We start from the raw sequence: 27522 nt of genomic DNA, 5'->3' as shown, positions 1-27522 counted from the left end.
CAGAATTTTTCTGGCTTTGTCTCATCCTGGTTCTTATAAGTACCAGTAAGTTGTTTACATGTTGTACATAACTGATATCAGGCTACAGCTGCCACTCCAGAGGAGGGTTCCAAACCTGCCTGATGCCAGCAGGCAAAAGTTAGGGAAGATCTAACAGCAGCTTCATCTTGCATCAGAGAGAGCAGCTTTGGGACAGACATCTCTTCCTGGTTTCTTTTTTTCCATCAAAGGAAAGTGATTTTTCCCCCCGTTTTTCTGTCTTGACAGGGCAGTACATCCTGTTCAAGGGGATATTTTCAATGTGTTCAATAAAAGCTTTCAATTTAGATACATCAAGAAAAAGCTACACTTAAACTTGAAGCTTCCTGAAGGGCTCTTATCTCCAAGTGCACAAGCAATCTTGGATAAAGAAAACACTTATGTTAGTGTTGTTTTGATTGCAGAGTTTGTATCTAGACAAATCATTCAGATGCCGCTCCCAGGAACTTGCCTGCAGTCCTGCAGCCATTGGTGTTGAATGTTGGGAATACAGCACCCCATCAGATCAGGCTTTGAGTCCCATGGGACCTTTGGATGCACCTTTCCCTGAAAGGGGACATCACTCTGAGCAGCCGAAACACTCAGCACCTGACTCACTCTCATTCCTAGCAGCATGGTTGGCATAAAATTACTATTTTTCCAATGTAATAAAAGCAATCAAGTAGACATGCTATTTTTAAAGCACTGTTTTATGCCACAATGGTCTGACATTAGATGCCGCTTGTCCAGACATTCAAAAACAATGCCCACATCATTTCTCCCTACAGTCTGTCCTCTCCCTTAAAAGCCTAGAGAAAAGCTATTTTTTCCCCTTCTGCTCCCTGCTGGCTTTCCGGCTCTGTTGTCTCCCTCCCTTGAAACCTTCACACTGGCTTCCTTGTGGCCTCCCTTCTCCCAAATAACTTCCTGTCTGTATCCCTGTTCCCTCCCCATTTCTGCTCCTGTCTGCCTGCACAAGAACAACTCCCAGCCAGTTTCCTTTGCTGGATTTCTGCATAGAAAAGACACCCGGGTGACCACAAAATTGGGATGGGATTAAGGCAAGCCAATAAAATTGTATTTGCCTGATTAGCCTGATTAAAAAATTCATCATCCTGGCACAGAGAAATTCACTGTACTAAAGAGTTTTGGTTCCTGTAACACCTTTAGCATCAGCATGGTTCAAATAAACACTTAAAATTATTGGCAGTGTACAAACAGTCTTCCTAAAATTGACTCTCCTCCTCATATACAGACAAAAAGAGAATATCTGAGGCAGCCTTAGCAGCTACCACAATGTTAGCTGCTAACCAAGGCAGCCATTCTTTAGCAAAAGCCATTATTTCTCTTTTGCCATCTATTAGCTTCCCAAAAAGCATTACTTAAGTAATGCCTTACTTAGTAAGCCTTAGTTACTAGCTATACTAGAAAATAATATGGGAAAAGTACTGCTAACATTTTTCTGACCACACTAAAGGACATAAGGTCCCAAATCCAAAAGCTCCACTACTGATAAGCATCAGAATGCCTATTTTCAGCAGCAACTTTATGGGATCAAAACCTTTACTTGAAATGAACAAAGATCAGTTCTAAATTTATCCCAAACATTTGAATGTGATGATGGTAAAAATGTATTATGCCAACAGAATTAGTAGACATCTTGAAAAATATTTAAGATGATCACAATTAAATATTTCTACTTAGCATTCCAATTATACCATGTACTGTTCTGTGCACAACATGGAAACAGTATTATAAAGCTATTGTTTCAGTTTGCTTCCTGTGATACTAATCTCAATCAGGCCGTCAGACGAACAGCCTGCATTTCTAAATGTTAAAGGCTTCCTCTCCAACATTCCCACACAGAATTGCCTACTGTGAAAATCAAAGGGTAACGTGTTACTAAGTAAAGCAGCAACTTTTATAAAGCTAAACCTGGTATTTTTTACCCTTTTGAACTCTGAGATATACAACCAGCTATTTCCTATTATGATAGGATACAAGGGCCCTACAACGCCTGCAGGAGACGTGCACTCTGCAATCCAGAAGTCGGGATTTTTTGAGGCACGTAGCGGGAGAGCTTTCAATGAGGGCTCAGATTCAGGGGCTCTGCCATTCACCTGCTGAAAGAATGTGGGCATAGATTTCCCTAGGTCTTGGCTTCCCAACAGATAAATGATCATTATGCAGACACAGCTAATAAAACAGCCCAAGTTACACAAGTGAAAAGCCCTATTCCGACTCAGGGAATAATAGGAAAGGGCATGAGACACTCAATGCCAGTAGAGTGAGACTGGCAAGTTGCCTACAGCCATCTCCAAAATCCCACCTGGAGCATCAGCTTGCAGAAAGATGAGGGTACAGTCCTGGGAGAGGCCTTGTTCTCTCTGCTCCAGGCAAAATTGCCTTAAAACAGGGATGTGTTTGAGAATTGTGCCCACGAACAGTAACACAAAATAAAGTATGGTGTGCTAGTAGGTTTTGATAGACTAAATTAGAAACAAGAAAAATGGTAATCAAGCAGTAGTTTTATCTCTATCCCATTTTGAAACTTTTTTCAAGTTGCAGCAAATGTTATTTCAACGTCCAAATTACTGACAGAACAAATACACTCACTTAACTCCAGTTTACAGTAGGCATCCAGCCCAAATAATCCAAACCATTTCCACAAAGACAACATAAAGCAAAGAGGGGTTTGCAGGCTGGGGTGGGCATTTGATTCTATGCACTTCCACCTGTCTATGTCCCAGTTCATCCATCAAGAGATGATACAGTGTTCCCTATGCTCCCTATCAGTCAAATCAGATTTCTCAAATGCAACAGTATGTTTATGGTCAAATTCCAGGCTGCTAAACATGCACATGAAACCTTTGCTGCAGCTTTGCTTGAGGCTCAGAAAGGGTCTAAAGCAGAAGCAAGAACAGAACGAGTACAAACATCACCCAAGCCCATTTTCCATCTTGCTTCACACTTGTCAAAACAGGATAAGTAGCAAACCTCTTGATCTGTGAGCCTCCAGCTGCATCAAAAATCTACCACTCTGAATTAAACTGGATGGCCTTCTAGTGAAAGCCAGTGTCCTTACAAAGACTGGCATTATTCAGAGGTCCACAAAGATAGGAAATTTAATTTATATGTTAGCTATACTCAGAAGAGTAGATGAGAAGCAGTCAAGGTTTTCTGACTTGAGTTCTTTAATTATAATGTATTTTCATTATCAGAAAATAATACCCAAGATTTCCAGAAAATCCATCCTTTTAAAGTACCTTAAGTTCAATTCCTCAGAATAGAAGCATCTAAGACTTTGAAACCCTTATCTACACCTCTGGTGCCTAAAGATGCAGCCACGGACAAATCTGCATTTGACTAACAACACAAATTTTAATGAGAGGATTTACTCCAAGTTAATATTTGGACTGAGGAAGTGAGTCCATCAGATTTAAGGCTAAGCAAATAACTAATATAGAGAAAGCATGAAATATTAAAGCACAGCCTGTTGCTACTGTAGCATTTTATTTCCAGATTCTTTTCTGATGCTGGGTACTGGTAGTATTTCAAGAAAATATCAATTGTCTACATGAATCACATTATTTTTCAAACACTGTCACAGAAATATATCTCAGAAATATCATATCTTTACGTGTCTGTATGCATATTATACACATATACTGAATTGTCATCACTATCAAATAATGAGTCTAAGCCGTAACACTATAGCATCAAAATAAATGTATTAGTTAGTAGATTTTTTTCTCACTGAGAAATGTAAATTAATTTCAAAAGTTCACTTTAATCTTAGCAGTTTAGCAAATGTATTATTCTGATGATGACTGTGTCCGACTATTTCATGTCGATTTTTACAGGCACGCACATTACTTATATTATCGGTTACAGCCTCTCAGAAGTTTACTTTTCCTGTGGTGTGTCAGTCTTTAGTTCATGCCATATAAATATTTGAAAAGCAGAGGCTGTGTTTTTATGAGAACATTACTAACAAATTGGCTTTGTTTAAGAACATTTACCTATTTACGCAACTTCTTCAAGTATTAGTTACATGACAAAATCGGAGATGATTTCCAAAGACTGTTCAGCACATAAATGTTTCTTTTCACAGAAGTACATGATAAAACCACATTCTATAGGCTAAGATAAAAATACCTACATTTTATACAGTAGGCTTCAGCAAAAGCCAAAAGTGCTACAAGAAATTACAGAGCATAGAGAAACAGAATTGAATTTGCTGTATCTTTCAGACTAACCAACAAAAAACCAACAGCAAATTAGACCACAAAATGGGATGCTTCCTAATAACATTTATTAAAATAATTGATGTTGTATGACTCAACTTTTCTGAGTAGAGGAAGTGCAATCGTGACCTTATTGGGAGTCTTGTCATTAATGAAGGAAAAGACAAAATTCTGGGGTTGCCATTCACAAACAATGCAGGCATTGTTTTCTTAACATATTCTGAACATTCATAGGTCACCATGTGAAAGTTCTGGAACATCAGTTGTTTTCATTGATCCTACAGGCTACTAAAGCCACATATTTCCATCGAAGTGTTTATTCAAGTATAGGGGCAAAATAAGAATATTCCTAATTTTATCAGTTTTCACAGGCTATAAAAATTATGTTTGTTCACATTTCCTACTAGTCCAACATGAGCAAAACTGATTGTATAGAATCCACTCACATCAAGTATTTAGCAGTTGTAATAACTATCTTAGTATAGCCTGTTTTAAGCAACCTACCTACTACTCTTTGCCAGTGGATAGCACAATTACTCCATTCAAACAAATTATTGGACCTTCAGAGAGTCCCAGCTGCTGTTTGAATGTGCAGGCACAAACATGCTTGCCATGCCAAATCAAAAATTCTTTGTTTCAGCATGGAAGCTTAAGGCATATGTTTGAATTCTGATTAAACTCTTAAAAGCTCAAAATCTTGTAATTGAGATCAATAAACCACATTAAAGAGTTCTCAGAGGTTTTATTTAGAGAGGCAAAAACCCTGCACAAATTGTTATTTTGGTAACTCTGTAGTCAGAGAAGAGCATAATCTTACCAAGCTGCCATCAGCCAGCCCAGACACCTAACTTCTTTTAGCCAGATCTTACCTGAAGACAAAAGCTTATGAGTCCGTAGGAAACTGATTGCCAGGCGCATTATGGATGCCTTGTCCAGGTGGGAACTGATGTTGTGGGGCAGGGGCAGCTCATGTGCCAGCTCATAGAAAACCTCGGTCTCTTTGCTTCTTCTGCATCTTGCTGCATCTCTTGATTTCTCCTTCCTCCGTTCGGAACTGCTTCTGATAGGTAAAGAAGAGAAAGGAAAAAACATTTTTTGAAATGAAATTCACTACTTGTGAGGCATTTACAAGAGTGTATCTTCTCAGCAATGAATCCATTCTGTCAAGTGTTTGAAATCAATTGGCCAAGCTTTAATACCTATTTGTGCCCTTTGAATTGGAATTAGGAGAGGACTGCCACAGCTGGAAAAGGCTCAAATTGTACATGAGTCAGTCTTTCCATGCCCTGAATCCCCAAGCAGTACAACAGAATTGAGATCTGCCTTAGGCAAGAGATTCAAAATGAAATAGCAAATTATTACTTCTGGATTCAGGAAACATTAATTTTTTTGTTTGTTCAATCTAAATTTACTTACTCTGGAACAGGGTGGCAATCCATTTTTAAAGCTAAATAATTACAGTGAATATGACTGTGACATAGATACAACAATGTTGTGGAGTTTTTCAATGGCTGCACTCCACATTAAAATAAAAGTAGTAGTAGAGTATCAGATTGTCTTGGTCTATAGAACTGTCTCAGCTCTTAATCCAAAATTTGTCCAGAAAGCCATCTTTCTTTGACCATGAAGGGCACAAAATGGAAAATACTGTCGCTTGCAAGATAGTCCTTCTTTGGAGAAGCTGTTCTAATTAAATCATCTCTCCACTGTCTATGAAAATAATTGCTTCTTCTGTAAAATAACATAACCACTAGAGCTCCATGTAAAACAGAGGGGCAGGAAACAACAAAGGGGAAGACATTTCATGAAGCAAGTATGCAAATTAAAGCCACCAAGGGACATAAAGCTAAATTTAACATGTGAGAAGCACAAGGAATAAATTTATAATGGTTCTGGATAGGGCATTTTAAGAGCAAGCTCTATGACTCTAAAGTTCTTTAATGAAATACAATTTCATTAAATTTCAGAACATGAAGCATCTGAATCCATTTAAAACCCTGAGCCATTTCAACCCCACGTAGCTCTGATGATACTACAAGTTGCTATGCTTGCATGAGTTGAGGTTTTGCAGTCACACCAACACAAAATACATTTTTCAGGCTGACTTTTGCAACAGTCCACCAGTGCCACTTGACTGAGCACAGAACAGTTTCACTGTTTTTGCTCTTTTGGCTGCACGTTCATTTCTAGAATCACCAGCAGCACCTCTCTCCACTAGCAAGGCTCCCAAAAATTAAGCAGCTTATAACTTGTTTTTTCCAACATCAATATAAAATAATGAGCCTGTAAACTAAAAATGGACCAACCAAAAAACCCCACCCAATCAAAACCAAGAGTTTAAATAAATATATTCTGTTGGATGAAAATTTTGAGGAAAACAAGTCTTAATTGCAGTACTTAATTCTAGAAACTGTTTCAATCATGATTAGTCTCATGCTAAACTGCCTAAAATAGAAAAGGAGTATTAATCCATAGCAGAGTATTCTAAAGAAGATTACTGCTTCTTCAAGACATAGACAGTCTGCAAAAGCTTCTAGCACTGAAACCACAGGAGGCTTCATGAATTAGTAAGACACATATGTGGGATCAGACAGGTGCTCACTAATGGGTGTGCTAACAGGGCAAGGGGGCTCAAATTCTTATAGTATCTTCTCAAGATCCATGATCAGCCCTCAGCAAACCACTTTCACAATTATTTTGCCCAAGGTGATTGTTCTGTAAAATGGTCTCTGTTACAGAAGGTGTGTACTGGAGGAGACCTACACACATTTCAGTACATAATGGCAAGATCCAACTTCAATAATTACTTCAAGGGTATTGCTGAAGTGAACACCAACCCATCTAAGTTTGAATCTAAAGGAAATTCACAGGGTGACACTAACTCAATACTTTTCTCCTTGCCAAGTAAGAGTCATACTACATCCATGTGAAAAAAAAGTCCCTTCTTACAACTATCTGAGAAGATACAACAAAAAATGCCCCATGTTGTCCTGGGGCAGCTGCTGGCTACAGGAGAGTCACGTATAATACATATACTAATGGTACTTTCAGAAACATGTCTTGCTCTCTAAAGAAAAATGTGCCTGCTCTGTGCCTGTACAGATGCTAGACTGGGAACAAATCTCAGTTTCTAATTATACCAAGAAAATAAAAGAGTAGAAGCAAAACAAAACCAAACAGACAAAAACTATGTAGAGGTATTTGTGAGCATTTCCAATTGTCGCTGGAAAAATATAACTTCAACTATAAATGTTTGAGCTCTGTTCTAAATCTAGAGGCCACAATTTTCACATTACAATCAACTTGGGCAAAACAAGATCCTGTTCCTCCTCATTTAATTATGCAACTTTGGGAAACAAGGCCAAAGCCAGGTCACAATTTATACAGTAAAAATAAGTTGTATAAGACAGGGTCTCTCATGACACCACTGCAGCCACAAAAAAAAATATTTAGTTTTCTAACCTCTGTACATATAATTTTGAAGTGTGGCTAATGAGACAAACTGGTTTCAATAACCATGGGTTGCTCACAGTTTCTAATAATTAACACTATAAGCAGAGAAAGATTTTCTCTCTGTTACAGATGCATTCCCTCAACACTTCTTCTGACTGTCCTGCTAAGGTCCTCTGCAGAGAGACATTTCCGTTCATTACACACCACACAAGAGCTTTCTCACATCAGAAAACGGGGAGGAATCAGCCTGCCAGGCTGCTTTCAAAAGACTTTTCTGCTCATCCATTATCATTTCAAATAAATAAACAACTTGCCTATTAAGCATTCCCCTCTTGTGGCTTCCTGCACTTCAATTTTCCTCCCCATCTCCCCTCATGCAGCACACCCTTGAGTCATGTTGCTATTGTAGCCAGGGCAGCATAAGCCCACCAAGACCCAAAACGCTCCCATGCCATTTCCCCACTCAAGACCTCCATCTAAGCTTGCTTGCTGTGCCTCCCAGGGATGTCCATGTCAAAGATGGTCACTCTGCGCTTGCTTGTCCTGGTTGCAAAAGACTCCCAAAATTGCAGTTGAGTGACAGAATTCTGCAAAAAGCAGTATTTTCATGATTTTTATTTGCAGACCTGTAGGCCATTAGTAATTCTCTCTGCAGTTACGCCTACATGATTAGCATTTCACCCTGGGTGAGGCTGGACCACCCGTAGCTGGAGAGTGGTAAAGTGACTGCAACCTGCATGACTGAAGGCCAGAAGAAAGAAAGGCTGACACTGAATCCTCTTCACACATCACCCGGGCAATAAAGAAAAGGCCTGGGCTCTAGCTAATTTATGAATCATTCCCTCCTAGCACATAAACCACCCACTTATGTGGCAGAAAAAAAGCACACGCGTGCGTCACTGCTTGGAGAAAGCAACACAAGCAGAAACCTCACTTGCTCTGACAGATTTCTAAAAGTGCAGAGGGAAGCGCAGAGAAAGCCACCACCAATCAAGCCACCCATACGCTGGTCCAAAGCCCCAGGGTATTCCAAGGTAAGCCCTCTGGGGAGCTCCTGGACACCTGCTTCTTCAGGAATCCCAGTATCGGGCAGGATAAGACTCCACTGAGCTGCACACGCACCCTCACACTGCAATCACAGCATAAATGGTCGCAATAAACCAAGAAAGGAATGGAGAAGCTCAAATTTCTTTTGGAAATGGGGAAGCCAAACTGAGGAATGGGTCTGGTGACTCCATTCAGGACTTGGCTACATAAAAGGTGGTCAGGAGACTTGAGAAGGAAGAGGGAGGTGCTGCTTCCCAGCAAGGACTCTCCCAGGGCTGATGGATGATGTGCCAGTGCTGCACTGCTTATGGGCGTGCAAGCCATTGGGAATGGAAGAGTTCCAGAGGCACAGGCAGTTCTGTGACATAGAACACAAGTACAGCACTGTACCCTCAGGACAGCTGTTTACATGATTTCCCACTCCTTCCTGGTGGGTTTAGCTTGCACTCTGAAAATAGAATTTATGGGCCAATGCACGTGAGAAAAGATGACAAACAACTGGCAACTGTTTGCACTCCCAAGGTGAAGCTTCCAAATTTTTATAAGCAGTTTGTTCTCCCTAGAATCCAAACACCAAACTAGTCCCAAGGGTACACCCATGCCCAGGAACAGAGCTCTTGATCCCACTGGGTGAAAACACCCCAGGTGATGTAGAAATGCCTTGCATGGATCCCAGGAGCCAGATTCCTATCTCTTTGCTCATGTCTGGCAGGTCCTTGCAACACAGCTTCGCCGAAATCAGTAGGAATGCCTGCAGACAAAGGTCTTGCACACCCGGGGTGAAGATCATAATCTGACTTTCTGAAGCCTCTCTTACTGCAGGACTGCAAAAACTTCAGGGACTGCACTTATTGGCAAAACCTGAAGCCCCATATAACCCATCTGGTTTAAACAATCTTGCAAAACTACCATGTCAGCTTAGGAGTTGCCTTCTCAGTGTCCAGGGCTGTGACAGCTCCAGGCTCCAGCAGCCAGGAAAACAGCTGAGGCAGCTAAACTCAGCCAGAGGCTGCACTGCTGCCACTGTCCTGCTGCAGCATATCCTCAGAAGGTACCTGTGACCCAGAGACAGGAAGGATCAGCCCCACAAACAATGGGGCACACAGATCATCTCCCGCCTGGGAGCTTCGGCACACGGCGTCACTCACTGATCCAAAGTTTGGTTAGGCACCCACGCAGTCCTCCTCAACTCAGCAGCCAGGGACTAAGCTGAGATTTCAATCCTGTTTCCACTGACTGTGAGTATTCGCTCTCTGCGGTTTAAATCCCATCAGTACTTCATCTACACCAGTAATTCCTGCCCACCACCTCCACCCATACATCTGCTTGGTCCTTCCTGCAGGCTGTTCCAACCCCCTCAAAGCCCTTGGTACCCACTCAGCTGATGAGAGTGCCAGGCAGTCAGCATCAGGGGTCCTCCCTTCTGTCAAGGACATTGGTGACCTCCTCTAAGCTGATGGAGGGGACTTGCCAGGACAGCAGTCTTCTGCTTGGGGTTTCGCTGCTCTTCACGAGTCCATGTGGGTCGATACTCAGGTTGTATACACACACACAGACACACTTGTTTAAGATTCAGCAGTGCAGCAGCTGCACTGAATTACACGCCCACTGTGCAGGCTCCAGATCACAGAAGCTTTCAGAGAAACTGAAATGCACACCTTGCAGAAAAATATCTCGTAAGTAAGCCGGTAGCCTTCGCTCGTACCTACATTCTGTGTGACACATCCGGACAGCACTTTGAATTATGCAGTTCAGACAGACCCGCTTGAGTTTACTTCATGATTTTGTTGACCCTTGGACTTTGCTTCAAACTGCCATGTATGCAAGCTAGTAAAACAACAAGCATATTACTTTATATCCAATGGCTGGTTATTAAATGTTTCTAGCTTCAGCACTTTAAAGGTCAAGAATCCACAGTTAATTAAGTTGTCACATGAAATTTCTCTAGCAAATGCTCATTTCAAATGGTTTAAAGCATCAAATGCTAACTTGCAGAACAAGAAAAATACATTCTGTGCATGCAAAGATAAGAAAATACTTTACAGTACAGATAAATGAAAAATCAGATGCTTAGCATAAAAAGATTTCAAACCTGTAAAAACTCAATAAAAATATTTTAACAGGCAGTACTACCTTAGATAACAAAAAAGATTTATTTCAATCTAGCAAATACATTTTTTGCTGAGCTTATATTTTGCATTACTTTCTGCTTGGCAAATCCTTAGTTTATTTGAACCAGAATAATAAAAAAGGAGTTTTGTTGACTGTGAGGCACTCCATAGCTATCTCAGAACCACACCACTTGACTGCCCCAGAGATGTGCTTGTAGACACCAAGCAGCCAGCAGTCATGCTTACTTAGCCTTAAAATTCCTTTTAAAAGTATTTGTAACCATTCTACCTGAAAAGCAGTTTATTCTGGATGGCATGCTGTGCTTTTGAAAGCTCCCTCCGTTAAAGTAATAAAAGTGACCATTGGTAAATAAAAAGTGCTAGACGCAGCAATTTACTCAATCCCCATGAACTCTGGCCAAACTATGAAAGCTGTGAAGGAAACCCATACACAGTGCCATGCAGATCCCTCCTTATACCTCTTTCCAGTGAAAATAACTATTTCTAAAGCCTGACAAGACACCAGATGCCCAAGTTCAGCACACCAGCAAGAGCAAAAGGAAGGGAAAGGACACAGAGTTATTTTCAGGCTGATGAAAAAAATCCAAAACCAGTTTGAAATATGTGGAGTGCTCATGGAGGGCAAGTGCTAAAGCAGTATTGCTGCCCACTGGGATACAGTACCCAGTACAAAGATAAAATAAACTCAAAGGACACCAGAATGGGGAATTTGTTAATAAAGGAAATGAAAGTTCGAAGGTACCAAGAAAGGCTACTAACAGAAAGGGCTATTACCAAAAAAAGGAAATTAAGTATCTTCCACCCTTCCTTTAAAGCTGCCCTGACTTACAGTAACTCCCCATGAGCTCCTTGGCCTGTTTGAGGAATTTCTTGTGTTTCTGTACATACTCATTAAATAACAAATCCCTTGTAGTTCAGCAAAGCTTGGCACCTACTGCCATAGCAATTGATGTAATTCCTTCACCAGAGTTTAAAACCAAAGGTGAGATGATAGGAAAATGAGAAATCTGAGTGTCTCAGGGACAGAGGAGAGAAGAGAGTTAATTAAGAGTGAGGAACTCATTTCCATTCTCATTAGAATGCTTGGCACAACAACAGAGGATTTGGCTACTACGAACACAGTATCAAGAGATGAGGCCTAAATGAATACCAACATTTTGGTGCCTTCGAACATATTTATGATTCACTAAAGCCATATCACACCAAGACCTTCACAGCTGACAGTAACATACACAGGAACAGGTTTTCTTTACAGGGGATAAATTTATATGTACTTTAAAGGCACACATGAGACTATAACTTTTCCAGTGTCTGAATCTCTGATTGAACCTTTAGTCATAATAATTTAAATGCATTAAAGGATTGGGTTTGTATTTTATTTATTTTCATTAACATTCTTGGCATTGATTCGTGAAAAAAAAAAAAAAAAGAAAAAAAAGGTGGTACTAAGACAAAAAGCATTACACCTATACAGTTTTAAAATGTTTATAGCACTGGCATCTTTTTTATACCACTAACTGCATTAATGCAGCTACTAAAAGAAAAACACTTTGCAAGTGCAATTTAAGGTATCACTGTAAATACTAAAGTTATCACAGCAACTATGTAGCACTTTGGAAGTTCAATGTTGCAAACCTCACTGAGGCTGCAGGAGCACTGACATTTTTTAAAGAATTTAGGCTCAAGTATGTCAACAGAGTCTGATAAATTTAATCATAGTAAGCAAAACAATGTCTAAGGATTTATGTTCTTCCTTTTTTCCTCTGGTTTTATGAGTACCTTGACCAGAAAGATAAGTATTAGGATTTCGGCAGCCATTAATCTTTTCCTGGATTATTTTACGATGCTGAGAGTGCCAGCCTGTCCTGCAGTTGCCACGCCAGCACAAGCCTGGTACCTCAGAGGATGTGCCAAATGCTTTCTGTCCAGGGCAAGGCACAGCCCTATGGAACCACCTGAGGCCCACAGCGTGCAGAGGAGATGCCAGGCTGCTGATCAGCTGTTAGAGCAGATAGTGGCACTGCCTTTTTGCCTATATTAAGGCTAGATGACTTTACTCTGGCGTAGCTTTCAGGAAGTGCAGTATCCTGCTCCAAGTCACTGCATGCTCAGAAAGCATCAGTACTGCTCACAAAGGGTCAAAACAGCTCCAAGTCACCTTTGTAAAGCTACTGCCGCGCACATTTAAAACAAATCAGCCCTCTTTTAAAACGTCCTCCATCTTCTCAAATATTAGAGACATTTGGAGAGAAACAAGGAGGACAGCATATGGTCAAATCTCAGTGGACCAGCCATTCATCTCAGCTCAGGTCTTCCCTCCCCAGACTGGTTTTGCACTGCTTTTCTTCATCAGCATCATGGATTCCTTCCCTGTGGCAATCAACTCTGACACCAGCCAAGACAAGGCAAGCTTCAGAGATAACCTGCAGACTAAAGAAGGCCCAGCACCAACCACTGTAAACAGCACAACAGAAATGACTGTTTCAACATTGGCCAAAACTGAACTTTCTTTTAAATCAGCAAATTGTTTTTTGTGGGTGATAAATGTATCGCTCTGCTTTTCTTTCCTGGAATCGCACTGCAGTGGTGGGGATAAGGTTGGTTATGACAATGCACAACCCCAGATGGCTATCAATGATTTGTGTTTGAGAGATTACAGATCCTTATCTCGGGACATTACTTGTAGTAATCAGTCAATTTTGACAGCTAATCTAGAGGTCCATACACATTGTTTCTCAAAGGCTCAGCAGGTATTGCTAAGATCTGTTTTCAGATAACCCAACTATTTACCTACTCTAAAAAAACACATATGAAAGGATGTGCTTTATCTCTTCACCAGTGGGTTAAAGCTAAAGGTGAATGAAGTGCAATTTGCAGGCTGGGGGGGTGAGGGAGGTGGGCCATAGTTAAATTCAAAACCAGCCTCATTTTTCAATGGGGCACTGACCACATCCCCAGCCCATACCAAACCACAGCCAGCATAATTTAACAAGATGGCACAACTGCAGGTAAACAGGGACAATTTTTCAATTAAGCTTTATTTCAAGCCTAAGGGACAAACATTGCCATCGCATGACTTTGCTGTCAGTGGTATGCGTACCTACGCTTCAGCCCCAAACCCACTCAACTGTAAACAGTTCAGAGAGTCACGCTGAGCACTGTTGATAAATCCCAAGTTTTAAGATCTAACTCTGTGTTGTCCCTTGGGCAATACCCACCAACATTTGTGGGGGCAATCCCTGGGGCTTCAGCAGGCTTGGACCACTATCTCATGACATTTTAGCTTGTTGTGCTGGCACATTTGCTGACAGGTTCACACAAGGGGCCTTTGTGGGTAGGAACAATGAAAGAGGCCTGCACAGCACAGGAAAATGGGTGGTGACCACCAAGGGCTGGAAAAAAGCCTCTTTCAAAGGAAGGTCTTTGAAAACATTCATTACACCCCACCCAGCTATTTTCACTACAATATTTCAGTACATAAAAACAACACAGGGAAAATAAACAGCCCACCCTTCAATATGTTGTATGTTCTCCAACCCCTGAAACCCCCCAGCAAGCCATAAAGATGTAGAAATCTTCATCATAAAGAGCCACGTAAAAGGCCATCCACCAAAACCTCTCCACACCCCCTTTCTTCTCTTATGCATCTACAGGCGCTCTATGTAAGCTGACTCAAATAGACATCCTAATTTTCAGAGTAAAATTGAAATTTAAAAGTGTATTGGCTAGCAAATACAGGATAACAAGCATTTATAGGGATTGAAAAGTAACTATATTGACACAATTGAAAAAATTGCTAAACAGTCCAGTACAATGCATTTCAGCTGTGATTTTTTTTCCTACCAATTTCAGCTAGAACTAATAAAATATTTCAGGTAAAACAGCAACCAGAGAGAAAGAAGCAATAAATAATTCATAATTAAATGGGTCTCTGAAACCAGCAGACAGATGTAAACTTGAAGCCAGTCTCACAGAGGCTTGTCTCTTTCACAGTCGGCGAGCTTTCCAAGAGAGCAAAGATTGAGCAAGTGAAGCCCCAGCCTTGGGAACACAGAAATAGCTCCTTCTCCTGAGGCTTTGGGCTGCTCTCTGATGATGCTCGCTACAGCACCCTTACTCGTGTGTTCTGTATGGAAAGGCAGCGGAGCACCCACAACAGAAATTCTGACACTTTGTGTCACCTTGTTTCAAGCATGAGGTCTCTGTGATGGATGCTCTGAAGACTGCAGCAGGGGCACACGCCAACTCTAAATGAAAATGTTTTGTCTCCTTTAGAGAACATTCAAAACACTCACTAAAATTGTTTTCTGTTAATAAGTCATGCTTTGTCCTCCTGAAGTGTCAAATCTTCTAATACTAAGTTAAGAAAGCAGATCTTGCAATAAAATCTGTATTAAATAATGCCAACCCTTCTTTACTTTTTGGATTTTAACCATGTTCATGTGCACTTGGTAATTATGGAAGTTAATGATTTCTCCTTCTCTATCTCTTGGCTATTTGTAGCCATCCATGGTAACATGATGAATATCCAGAAAGAAAGATTAAACAGGCATTTCTTTGGCAAGCAGGGAATAATAATTCCTGAAAGTAACAATACAGATGATCTAAATTTTGATCATTCCTTGTAACAAAGCTTCCTCCACTTCCTGCAATAATGACCAAGTGCATTTTGAGGGCCAGGCTATATTTTTTGCCCTGTGGAGTGTGGGTTTTGTCTGTACAAACATCCAAGGACACAGCTCATTCTCAGCCCCTGCTTTCTCTTTGGAGGGCTGTTATTTTATACAGTAGCTCTTTCATTGTCTCTCTTCCTAAGTAAGTCATTGGGTTAAACTGGAGCAGTGATAACTTTGCATGCTGTGATTTTGAGTTCTCATTATTCAAAAGTTTAAGTCAATAAAAATCGAAATTTAGTAGCTTGAGCTGGGGTAAATTTTGTTCTTTGCTAACTACAAGGTAAAAGGATTAATACCAAAGGTTCAGACTGCTTCAGCTACCTGGCCAGAAAAGCAGCAGTCACTTCAGCCAAGTTAGGCAATTCCTCTAAATTTACAGCTAAAACCAGAACCTGGAGTGATGTAACCTGGGGGCAATCAGTAACCCCAAAACACACACCTTCAGCTCCTGGCAAAGTCCTGAGGAGTCTTCTCACTGCTGGCCTGCCCCTCCGCACCCATGCTTGTGGCAGAAGCCGGAGGGACATCGAAACTCCAGTACTTGAGGAAGAAACAGTTGTGGCCCCTCAACATTCAACGGCAGTATTTAAAATATTTTACAAATTAAAGCTTGGTTCTGTTGGGAATTGGCCGTTAGCTCCTCTGACACATCACCTGAATTACTCACTAAACACTAATATTCAAAGGGAACTGATATAAAGGCAGTCTGTATTGTAACACAAAGTAAATAAGTGGATGCAGTGTTTCTCTTTTGGTGTTTCTTACTTTATTGCTTCCCCGCTCCTACTGTCTTCTAACTCCTAAACCTCTATGTAGCTACAATAAAAAAATGGTTAGTCTGGGAAAAGGAAAAAAAAATATTATGAACATGAGAAGCAGCAAAGCTAGGAAGAAATTATGTACAGATACAGAAGTAAATTCCCATGGTCACATTTGTTTTCTATTTTCTGGGTTTTACTTCAGAACTATGAATTAACGTATCAGTATTTTGGCATTATTCCTGTTGGAGCTTTTGCTCTCCTTAAGTTTAAGCAAACAAGGCACATATGCATACACTGGGCCTGATTCTCATCTCCACCATGGTCCCATCACCCCAGGAGGGCAGGAGGCAGAAGTCAGCTGTAATAAATTCTGTTTATGAAAAACATAGGTAGGAAGAACTCAGTTCTTCCAGAAAAGAAACAAGATTTTTTTGTTTCATATGATAGCATCCACAATTGTCAGCTTTACTTAACATTACAGCTAACTTGCTTACAGCTTAACATTACAGCTAACTTGCATTACAACTAGGCAGGTCCTGGAGATCTATCAGAACTGTGCATCTGTCAGGGTGTGGTACCTCAGTATTCACTGTTTTAATTCTAACTATACAGCAACCAAATTTCTGATGAGAATGTCCAAGATGCACATGCTGAAATGCATGCAACTGGATCAGTACACACAGAAGTGGCCACAAGAGTTACACAAAACAGATGGCATCTCCCAAGTCAGGAGTGAGGGTGCTCTCATCCCAGTAACTACCAACACTGTTTTGTAAACCTGGCTCCTTACAGTGGTTCTTGGAAAAGAACATTTTTTTTTCTTCTCATCCTTTCCCTAAATTATGTAACTTAATTAACTGAACTGCATAATTTCCCAAAGCCTAACTACTTTCTCAGAAAAAGGAAAAAAAAGAAGAAGAAAAAAAATGAAGGAATAAAAGAAAAGAAGCTGCACTCACTGCCAAAAATCATGGTTATGTTGTTAGAAAACACAACTGGGATGGTACAGAGCCAAAGCTGAGGTAGGCTGAGAAACAACTGTACCACCACCAGTAGAAGTGCAGGGGAGGGCTGAGGCAGGCGCAGAGAGAGTACCACGTACGCATGTTGATAGAAGCTGAATCCAAAAGGGAACGTCGCTTCTTGCGCTAATGTATTCTTTTGAACTGTGTGTGTCTGCCAGTGCAGTTAGCTACCTTTGTACAGAACATGCTGCTGTGGTCAAGGGTAGTTATAAAAATATATTTATCCCTTCATAGGCAGGGAAAAAAAAAGGTCCTGTAGTACAGAATACAGAACATGAATAAATATTTAACTCTTTTGCTGGAACAGCTTTATGCTACTGTGAAATACATTTAAGACTAAGGCATATGGAAAACGAGTCATAATTAAAGAGCAAGACATAGTAACATCTAATGGAGACAATCTAAGTTGTACAAATATGACTTGATTTAACATAGTTTTTAGTCAATGGTACATTTATAAAGCAACAAGCCTTGAAGAAATATACTTCATGAACATACTACTGATTTTATCACACATTTTAAAAATTTTAAAAGCCATTTTATTAATGACTGTATACAAAAATTATCTATATAAACTTTTCTCCTTTGTTCATATTATCATTTTCCCATACAGATAATGGACTTCAATTTCTGTTGATTTTGAAGAAAACTTGAAAACATTGGGAAAAATCTTCAAGGACTGTAAGACAACAGCCGTTACCAGAACAAACCCATGTGGAAGAATATTTTAACTACAGTTTATCCACTTAAGAGGAAACCAGTCTCTCAGATCACAAAGAATCAAACAGGAGATTTTCATGACTGATACTAAATAAAGTTTCGTTATCTATCAATAAATGTTTACCACAGATGACAACAGGCTGTTTAGCTTTAACAACAAAGCCTGGCAAAACCTTTCTAAAAACACAGTGAACAAAACCAATCTACCACGTAAGAAGTGGATGTAAGAAGAAAGAGGCTCTCCTGTATTTGCTATATTTTCAATTAAGCTCCAACTCATACTGATATAGGGCATAGGTCTGTGCCTCTGCAGACACAGGGATTTTGTTCATTGTGATTACAGCAGGTTTTATTAAAAACTTGAATGAAGATTTGTTTCCCTGAAGTTCTGGCTTGCTAACAGCTCTGGGAGAAGGATGAATGACAGCGTCAAACCTCATCAGCCCAGAAATGAAGAATGCAAAAAACTTGTCTAACCTGTAGATCAGAGGTTGCAGGATTCACTTGAATTAATACAATTTGAATCTGAGCATTTCTTTAAAACAACAGTCTGACCAACTTAAGCAACTTTCAAGGATGGAGAACCAAAGCCAACCCACTGGAACCTTTAGAAACTTGCTGTACTGGTCAGTCACCTTCACTGTCAAAATATTTGTATAGATTTCTTTTTTCCTCCATTATAATTTATTTCTTACTGCCTATTTTTAAAGGCCTGAAGTTATTTTGGGCACTGGTGTACCAACCCAATACCACTTCACTTTCAGTCTCTGTTCATACTGTGAAAAACCTCCTAACCAACAGGTCTTGCATCACTCCTATGTTCTGTGCAGAAACTAGGTGCCAATTCAAACCCAACATTTAACATGAGAAGACATCAGGTCAAGCAGGAAAGAGCAAAGAATTACGAAGTCGATTTTGGCCAGAGGGGAGAGAAACAAGCAAGATAAGCTGTGGGGTTTCGGGAGAAAAAAAACCCCCCACACACACAAACACTCCCCACCCCAGTTCCCAGAAAATCCAGTGTTTGCCTCTGGTGAACGCTGTTTCCCCTTCTGCCTTCCACAGGCAGCAGCCACAGCAAGTCACTCCTCAGGTGCTTCCAGAGTCACTGTTGTCACTCGTACTCACTGTCACGCACCATCAGCACTCGATGGGCTGGGCACAAAATTTCTACAGACAGATTCCTCTGGACAGTAAAAACCAAAGAGTGGCTACAGGCAGCAGCTGCAAAGCCTGTTTCTGTGACCTCTCCCTCTCTAGTGTTTACATGGGAAGGATGGAATGCCATAGAGCATACCCTCTGAGGTAGAGTTGACAAAAGCAGCTTTGCAAAGCCAGTCTCAAAACATTTCTATCCTATGTTTTAAATTATTTTATATTTAAATTATCATCTTGAAGTATTAAACTCCTCACTTCCTCATTTTAGCATTAAAAACAAAACAGCAACAAAGCAACTGGGAAAAACATACTTGCCATGACATGTCCCATGTCTGACCCATCTGACTCCCACTCAAAGCAGGGATCCAATACTGACACTCATCCCTATGCACAAACAGGGGACCTGAGGAAAGGAGGGACAGCAAAAAACATCTGAAACTCCATCCAAACAACACTTGTGGTACGAAGGAAGAGGACACAGGGGGGACACAACAGAGTTCAGGATGAAGGACTAGCCTGTGATACTACAAAGGCAAGGTCTCCCCTCCCAAGTGTTTCTCGCAGGAATCACATCACACCTGTCCCTGTTACTTCATCACACTAACTTAAATGGAGTTATTCTGACTTGCACCAATGGGAGATTGGAACACAACTCTTCAAAGTAAGTTTTATGTTTTCTTCTGTTGTTTTAATGCCAAAAAACAGGAAATACTTCTCTCTCAGACTCTCCTGGGACATGTCACACTCCTTACACCAGATCAGCTACTGAGAGGCAGTGACTGTTCAGCATGGGAAGGAACATCTACATACCCACATCAGCTCTGTTACTTGGCTATCAAGAGAGAGATAAAGATTTAAAAGAGAAAGTAGGTAGAAACAACAGTTTTGGAAAAAGTTTAAACAAAACAAGGGCTCTGCAAGGAAAAAAAGTAACTTTTTCTATAAGTCTATTATAGAAAACAATGGGAGTTTCACATAATTCCAGAGGCCATGAGAGAATGAATCTGTAACTAGTATGTGATATAGTATTTCTAATGCCTCAATACAAATCTATTTCAGTAGAGAAAAAGAAATAAAATATTGGGGAGCATTTGGAATGAAAACCATATAAAAAGGCAAGAAAGACCACAAACAGAAGTTCATTAAATGATGTTCTCTTCCACACAGAAGCCTGAAACATGGAGAGAACTGGAAACCAGATTTTTATCAAACCATCTCTGGAGGAAGTAGATAACACAATTCAGAAAATGGGATAAAGATTTGGGAGTGCCGTCAGCAGATTTAGGGAGAGGAAAGGGAAAGCACACAACCAAAAAAAAAAATCCCATGAGTGTAGAAAGACTTCAAGAATATGGAAAACATTTCCAAGTGCACAATTAGAATTACATAAAGAGAGGAGTCAAGAACTTTTCACCCTAAGTGTCTTGCTTCACAAAGGCGAAAAGGTGCAGGTGTGCCTGAAATACAGGAACATCTGGACTTTGTTAAGTCCTAGTTATGCAAGCACTGATCATCTTAATTAACCAGGCTTTGAGAACTGTCAGGAGGACAAAGATTAATTCTGTTTAACTCCATGAATAATGCTTTTTAAGAACAACAGGGCTCAGCCTGCACAGTAGCTTCATCAAGAAAGATACACTTCTTATTCCCATAGGGATCCAGTAAAGAAGAGGAAAAGATACTGCATAAAAACTTTAAAGGGAAGATGAAAATGTACCTTCATACAAATATACATGACTGCAACTGTGCAGATACAACTCAGCCCTCAAAAAAACACCAAACCAACCCCACAACCCAAAAAAACTAAAACTAGATTAAACTTTATGTCAGGATCTATTTTCTGTATGCTTAAGTATTTTTTCCCATGTTTCTGCTCACAAGCTTGCTGTATCCTTGCCCATGGCAAGCCCCCATGGCTACCTGCTCAGTGAGCTCCATGCTACCCCTTGCACCTGCAAGGCCACTGCTAGCCCTCCTCAGAAAGTTAAGTGCTGCCCTAGTGAGAACACCTGTCCTGTGAAGCAAAGTCCATTTCATTTATTGAAAAGTATTTTCCAATTTGGCCTGAGTAAACTTCTTTTCATGGCTGTCTGCCCAAGTATCTCTGATCTTACATGCTTTATCCCTGGTCCAACTGCTCACCTAAACTACCTAAATTGGCTCATTTTCTAGTGTGCTTCTGACACTCACATCACAAGCCAGGAGGAGTTGAGCCCTTGCATCCTCCTCCCTGAAGGTGAATTTGAAGTTCAAACTAGAACTTAGTCTAAGACTAGCTGTCCTGAGGATTTAATTCTGCATCTCTATCTGTATTTTACACTGAGTTTTCACCAGAGGTGTTGTTTTCCTATTTCCTTTCATGCTGTTGTTTCAGTAGTTCTGGGAGTTACCTCTCTATTTCACTCTGTCATCAGGGAACTGGGGACCATTTTCTGCCATGAAACTGCTTTGTTCAACATCCAGTCATACCTACAAGATCACAAATAAGTAAGTAAATATGACAAACAGCAGAGTTTCCCCGGTATCTACTTGTACATTGGCATTCACACTCCCTCAGTTTTGCTACTCCATTTTGTTCTCTCTCAGGTGTAAACACAGTGCCAATACATTACACTGCTTTGTTATCCAGCTATGGTAATACAGCTTTGATGTTACTCAAAGTTTAACTTCACTGAAGTTTTGTTTAACATGCCATGAACGAAATCACCTTGTGCATCACATCTTGCCTGCCTGTTGCTCTACACTGCAAACAAACCTCTGCCACCATACCTTCAGGTTATTGCCCTAAATTTGCATTTATATCAGTCAACTAGAACGTAGGGTTTTTTACAGTATGGCATTGTTATTACTCCATTGTATTGCTATCTAAATATTATGCCACTAATTCACCTTTGAAGACAACTTTAATGTATTTGACCAGTATTGACAAAAAGGAATTCAGTTACTTGTTCTGCCATAAACACATTTTTAATAGCACACTACCCTTTTTTCTAAACACTTTGAAGCTTCAGAGGGAATAAAGGATTACCCACAGAATGGGCATAATACAGGAGCAATGCTCAAAGTATTATAACATTATAGATTTCTAAAAACAGCATCAGCCACAATAAATGCTAAGGCACTACAGTACAATACAGACCCATATTGCTTACAAGATTAACACAAAGGTTTTTGTCAGATAAAAGTACTTTGGAAAGTTCATACTTGTGATATTTTCTCCTACATTAGACATGAAGATATTAATGCATAATGAAATATTAAAACAATAGTACCTTTGCACATTGTATTAGCCTGGGCCTGTAAGGAATTATCTGACCAAGACCAGCAAGACTCTTGCTCTAGCTAATAATCTACACAGCTACACACAGGAAAAGACTTTCCACCTTTTCAGGTGCCATTGTCTTAGTTTTTAGGCTAAGGAGAGGGAGTTTGTATACTTTGCAGATTGTGTGGACCAACAAGACCTAGCCTTCCCAAGGATTACAGTCCTTGCAGTCACACAGCAGAACAGAAATTGGCAGTAATAGCTGGAGAAGGAGTTGGAGAAAGGGCAGGTATTTTGAAGGATGGTCAGGAGCAAGTAATTTAGGAATGTAAGAGGGTAACTGTCCTTGACATTTGCAAACTGGCAAGCACTTTACAGCAGTGTCCAGGCTGCAACTATAAAATACTTTAAGTACTGCAGCTAAAGTTCAGCAGTGGTTCCCTATTTGGTCACTCAGAATTCAATGTCTTTAAATAAATACTTTTACAAACTGCAAATGTACCAGTGAGCATGTCCAGCTTTTGCAAGACACTAAACATCCTTCATATACCCTATGGCTAATGTTTTACCCTGGACACTGGCTACCCATTGTCAATGTAATAAGAAGTCCAAGCATTTAAAAATGACGAAAAGTAAGTCTGGTTTACAATAAAATGGTAAAATTTAAATGTTTGTAGATGTGTGGGTACATTCATATTTGTACACATTAGAATCACCATGAACATACAAACATGGGGCTCAGAAGTCTTTGCCTTCCCATTTCTGAATTTTTGAAAGCAACTGGGACACAACTTCAAATTTAAACTATTAAATTAAAAAAAATACAAAAAAGACATAGACATACAGAGAGACAGAAAAGAAAGTACGTGTCTCACACCTGAACATGAGGAATGAAGGCCTTCACAGTAAATGCTTTGTGTAACTCATGGTAGGAACTACCAGTGCTGCAATGACAGAAATAATTTTCTCAGTTTTCGTCATTAGCAGACACATTCCTCAAGGTGAGATGGATAAAATTATACTGAGAATTGCACTTCAAATTGTGCACAAACTTTGACTTGGCAATACTGTAGTACAGAAAAAGAAGAGGAAAAAGTAGGAGTTATCCCTCAGAAACTTACCAATGCCAGGATTTAGTATGCCCATAATTTTATTGCCTGAAGCCCCTACCGAAAAGGCCCTTCCTCACTCGGGAAGGGGGAGAAGACAATAAAAACCAGAGGACAGAAGTAGGTTACAAGTAAACATTATCCATTTAAACTGCTAATGGCAAGCTCTGTTATATTTTTATCAATGCTTTTCTGCAAATTACTTTTATCAGTGATAATTTAGCTTTTATTTCATTATCTGGCAGAGCAGACAAAAGGAAAACAGATTTGTTTTACAACAGCTCCAGCACTTGCTCTGTCCATTAACACTGACAGATGAAGGTAAATTAAAGCTCTTAGACCACATTTTCAGCATATGTGGCACTGAGGTCTCTGTTTCTAAACAATATGTGTTTCTAAAGGAGAACAGATTTCATGCTAATGCTTTTATTCTCTCCACACAGTTAAGTTTCTGTAATTTTTCATATTTAATATTTTTTCTCCATTCAGTTCTTTGTGCTTCCAAAAACATCTCAGGACAATCATGGAGAATCAGTATTTTAAAGAAGGAAAATACTACATTTCAGTCAACTAAAAAGTGAAATAACATTTTTCCTCCTTCCCGTTTTCTTAAGACCACAAAACCACAGAGAAGTTGTGCTTGATTAAAATAATAAATAAGCATAAAGAACACTTGGAGGACTTTATTTTGCTCCAGTGCTCCTCTTCGTCCTTTTTTTTTACCAATGTTTTTAGCTATTCTACTTACTTCAGTAGAGGTAAACAGATTGCTTTATAACTTTCATCTAAAATAATAAACTTATTTATAGAAGCTAATGTAGCAAGCCAGCTGTTCTGGGCAAACAGCGGGCTCCCCATTTAAATGATAGTTTAATGGCTTTGATTACAAACAATTTTGCAAGAAAAACAACAAAATATTATTGACTGCTCTAAAAGTGCAAGTAATTAGTCATTAGTAATAACCATTCTAACTAAATAATCCAGTCACTTCTGTTCTTTTATTAAATAGCCTTTCACTTGGGCTTAACAAAAAAAGCTATATTAGAAAAACAGAATTTCAAAGTCTGAACTGACAGACAGATATTCTGGCTTGGTCTGAAGACTACTTGTGTTACCATTAAAATATATATATATATATATTCTTTAATTTTAGATATCTGGGATAGTTCTAATTTGTGATATACAACCCACATAAAAGGGCTCTTTCTCAAAGAGCCATTACCAGATGTTCAGTCTGAAATTGCTGCCATAACCCAAGCATAAACATTTATTAACATATAATACAAAATTAAAAGCTGGCAACAAAGTATTTCAAAGAAAGAAAATTCTACTTTGTAGAAGCAAAATCAAAGAGTTCTGCTACCATAATTTCTTTATTGACTATTCAGATTTGTGACATATTAGCCCAATCTTGTCAAATGTCTATATTTTCTAATAAATCCCTCATTTTTCTCAGAATAAGATTTTTTAAAGTCTCGGATAAATTTAATTTAGTTTTTCTGTCTCTTCAGCAAACATTACATGCCCTATTACAAACAAATGTTACTGCTGGGGCAGGTCACATTGATAAAAATAGATTAATATTAAAGCACGTGGAAATTTGGAAGATCAAGAAAATACTTCTTGGACTACCATCAAGACAATTTTAAAGCACAAACATGAATATAATTTAATCATTTCCTTACAAGCAGCCTTCTCTACAGGGCTCCCAAAGAAATGACAAAAATGAAGTGTCAGGGTAAGTATTTTAAGAGGACCTTTACTGAGATGGGGGAGGAGGAAGAACATGGTAGTTGAATATTTTTAACCAGCTTTCCAGAGATGAGTCTAAATCAAGCTCTTACGAATCTTCCCTGTCATAACCCACTAGAGAGGTCAAAGGTTGAAGCTTTCCCAGAGGTTCACTGTGCACAACAAACACTAAAAATTCCTTAAATTTAGTTTATATATAACAGCAAAAGTGCTGTGGCCAGTGACATCCCATACAGTCCCATTAGTACTGAACAGGGCATAAGCAGGGCAGGCAAAAGCACCAAATGGCTACGTTTTCAGCTAGTCCTAGTACTTATGTCTGCAACAGTTAGTGCTCTTACAGTCTTTTAAAATGTGCTGTGAAAGGATGACAAAACCAGTCCCTTACTGCAGACATTGGACATATTTTGGTGTATTTTTTCCCCCTAATATATTACGATTATTTGTGAACTATTATTAAGCTTTACAAAAGGACTTGGGGGTGCTCACTTTTTTTTTTTTTTTTTTTTTTGTTTGTTTTGAGCAGAGATCCAGTGAACAATTTTGAGTAATTTGAGATTGTGAGCTCTACAAGCTGGACTGGAGCAGCGAGTTCAATACCCTGCAGCTAACCTGGGGGACGCCTGGTGGGAGTTTGGCCACTCGGCCAGAGCTAAAGCCCTTGGCTCCTGTGCTAGGCATCTGACCTGTGCATTATTTCATATCTGTAATTTATCTTCAGACAACATTGGGGAAATCAGTAGGAGAGGGAATGCTGCTGGATGTATGTGCTGAACTGTCTAGGAACTTGCCATTCCAACTGTGCTTAGGACTCACTTTTGTAATACTGCCTTCAACCAACCAAAAAAATTAAATTAAAATCAAAAAACCCCAAAAAACCCCCAACACTTTTCCTTGAACTTTTTGAAACACTTCAAAAAAGTAAGAGAGTCAATATAATGGAGGTGGTTCCAGAAGAAGCTATCAGCATGATCAAAGAGGCAAAGAGAAACTACGGAGTTTCACAAGACATTGTCATAATCAGCAAGTTCAACATAAAGAGATCTTTTTCTGCCCCAAGCTGTTCATACAGCACTGGGGAAGAACAAAGGGACATTAACGATGCTGTTGCATGTACTGTACAGCCTGACCAGCATCAGAGAAATGTTGAAGAGCCTGAGGCCGCCAGTCTCTTGCTCCACCAGATGCCCGGTCTACAGCAACCCACCACACACATCTGCTGCAGGTTCTGCAGAAGCCAGCGTCAAATACTTGAAGAAAGTTGAGTTTTCACAACGTGACACAAATGAGAATTTAGCTTCAGCTGGTTTGCGAGTACATCTGCTACCCATAAACCTATCTTTTTCACACTCAGGTGATCTTTGACATTACCATGCCCTACAAATATCTACAACTTGTTTGGCACATGACATTTCAAAAACAAGAACAGCTTTGTAATTATGGTTTTGCTTTGTATACAAGTAGTGGTAACCACTAAATGTATTTAAGGTGATTTGCTATATATGCAATTCTATCAAGCACATAAACATCCCTTCCCTAAACAGAGCCTATTTGCCTTTATTAACCAACCTGGTGTCCCCACAGCTTTTGAAGGCACATAACCATCTCCACTCTTAGTCACTCCCTGCCTACACCAACACCCTTCTGTCTGTCAGTGCCTCACTCCTTCTCCTTTGACATCTCTAAAGTCTCCACCACAGACTTTATATTTTTTAAAGATGCATAGAAGAGTTTCAGCATCTGCATATGCTAAGTGCCTTCAGTTCCTTAGTAAAGTCACCCTACAGGAAACAAATGCAAATTACTGCCTTCTAGACATAAGGCACAGTCCTGGAGACCTTGTTATTAAATCATTAACCTTCGCCTTTCATTTTACCTATGTTTTCAGTATTCAAATGTTGCTTGAAATAGACAACCTTAGTACTTCCCCATGCTGCAATTTGTTACCAAGTGCTTCACTCCAATGATTGAACAGTGACAAACGAATGAGACTACCAGTTCTCAAGCAACAAGAAAGGAGTTCAATAATTACTGCAAAAGTTAACAACAATGTCCCCATACAACCTTGCAAAAATCTGTTTATCATTCCTATGCAATCCCTAAATCAAGATTTTCAAAGAGCCCTAAATACCATTTTCTCTGCCTTCAAGGCTATAGCT

At 39.7% G+C, this 27522-nt stretch overlaps 1 protein-coding gene across 1 annotated transcript in view; it reads right to left on the bottom strand.

The window, feature by feature from the left end:
* The window catches only part of EPAS1 (endothelial PAS domain protein 1), a 74673-nt gene that overhangs the window by 27712 nt on the left and 19439 nt on the right, over window positions 1-27522 (bottom strand). The window contains exon 2 of the mRNA XM_053937809.1: window positions 5135-5325. Within this exon, the coding sequence (XP_053793784.1) occupies window positions 5135-5325 (191 nt within the window). The remainder of the gene's footprint in view (window positions 1-5134; window positions 5326-27522) is intronic.

This window comes from Vidua chalybeata, chromosome 3, assembly GCF_026979565.1.
Source record: "Vidua chalybeata isolate OUT-0048 chromosome 3, bVidCha1 merged haplotype, whole genome shotgun sequence".
Lineage (NCBI taxonomy): Eukaryota > Metazoa > Chordata > Aves > Passeriformes > Viduidae > Vidua > Vidua chalybeata.
The sequence above is the reverse complement of the archived record's forward strand: the minus strand, read 5'-3'. Positions and strand labels throughout refer to the sequence as shown.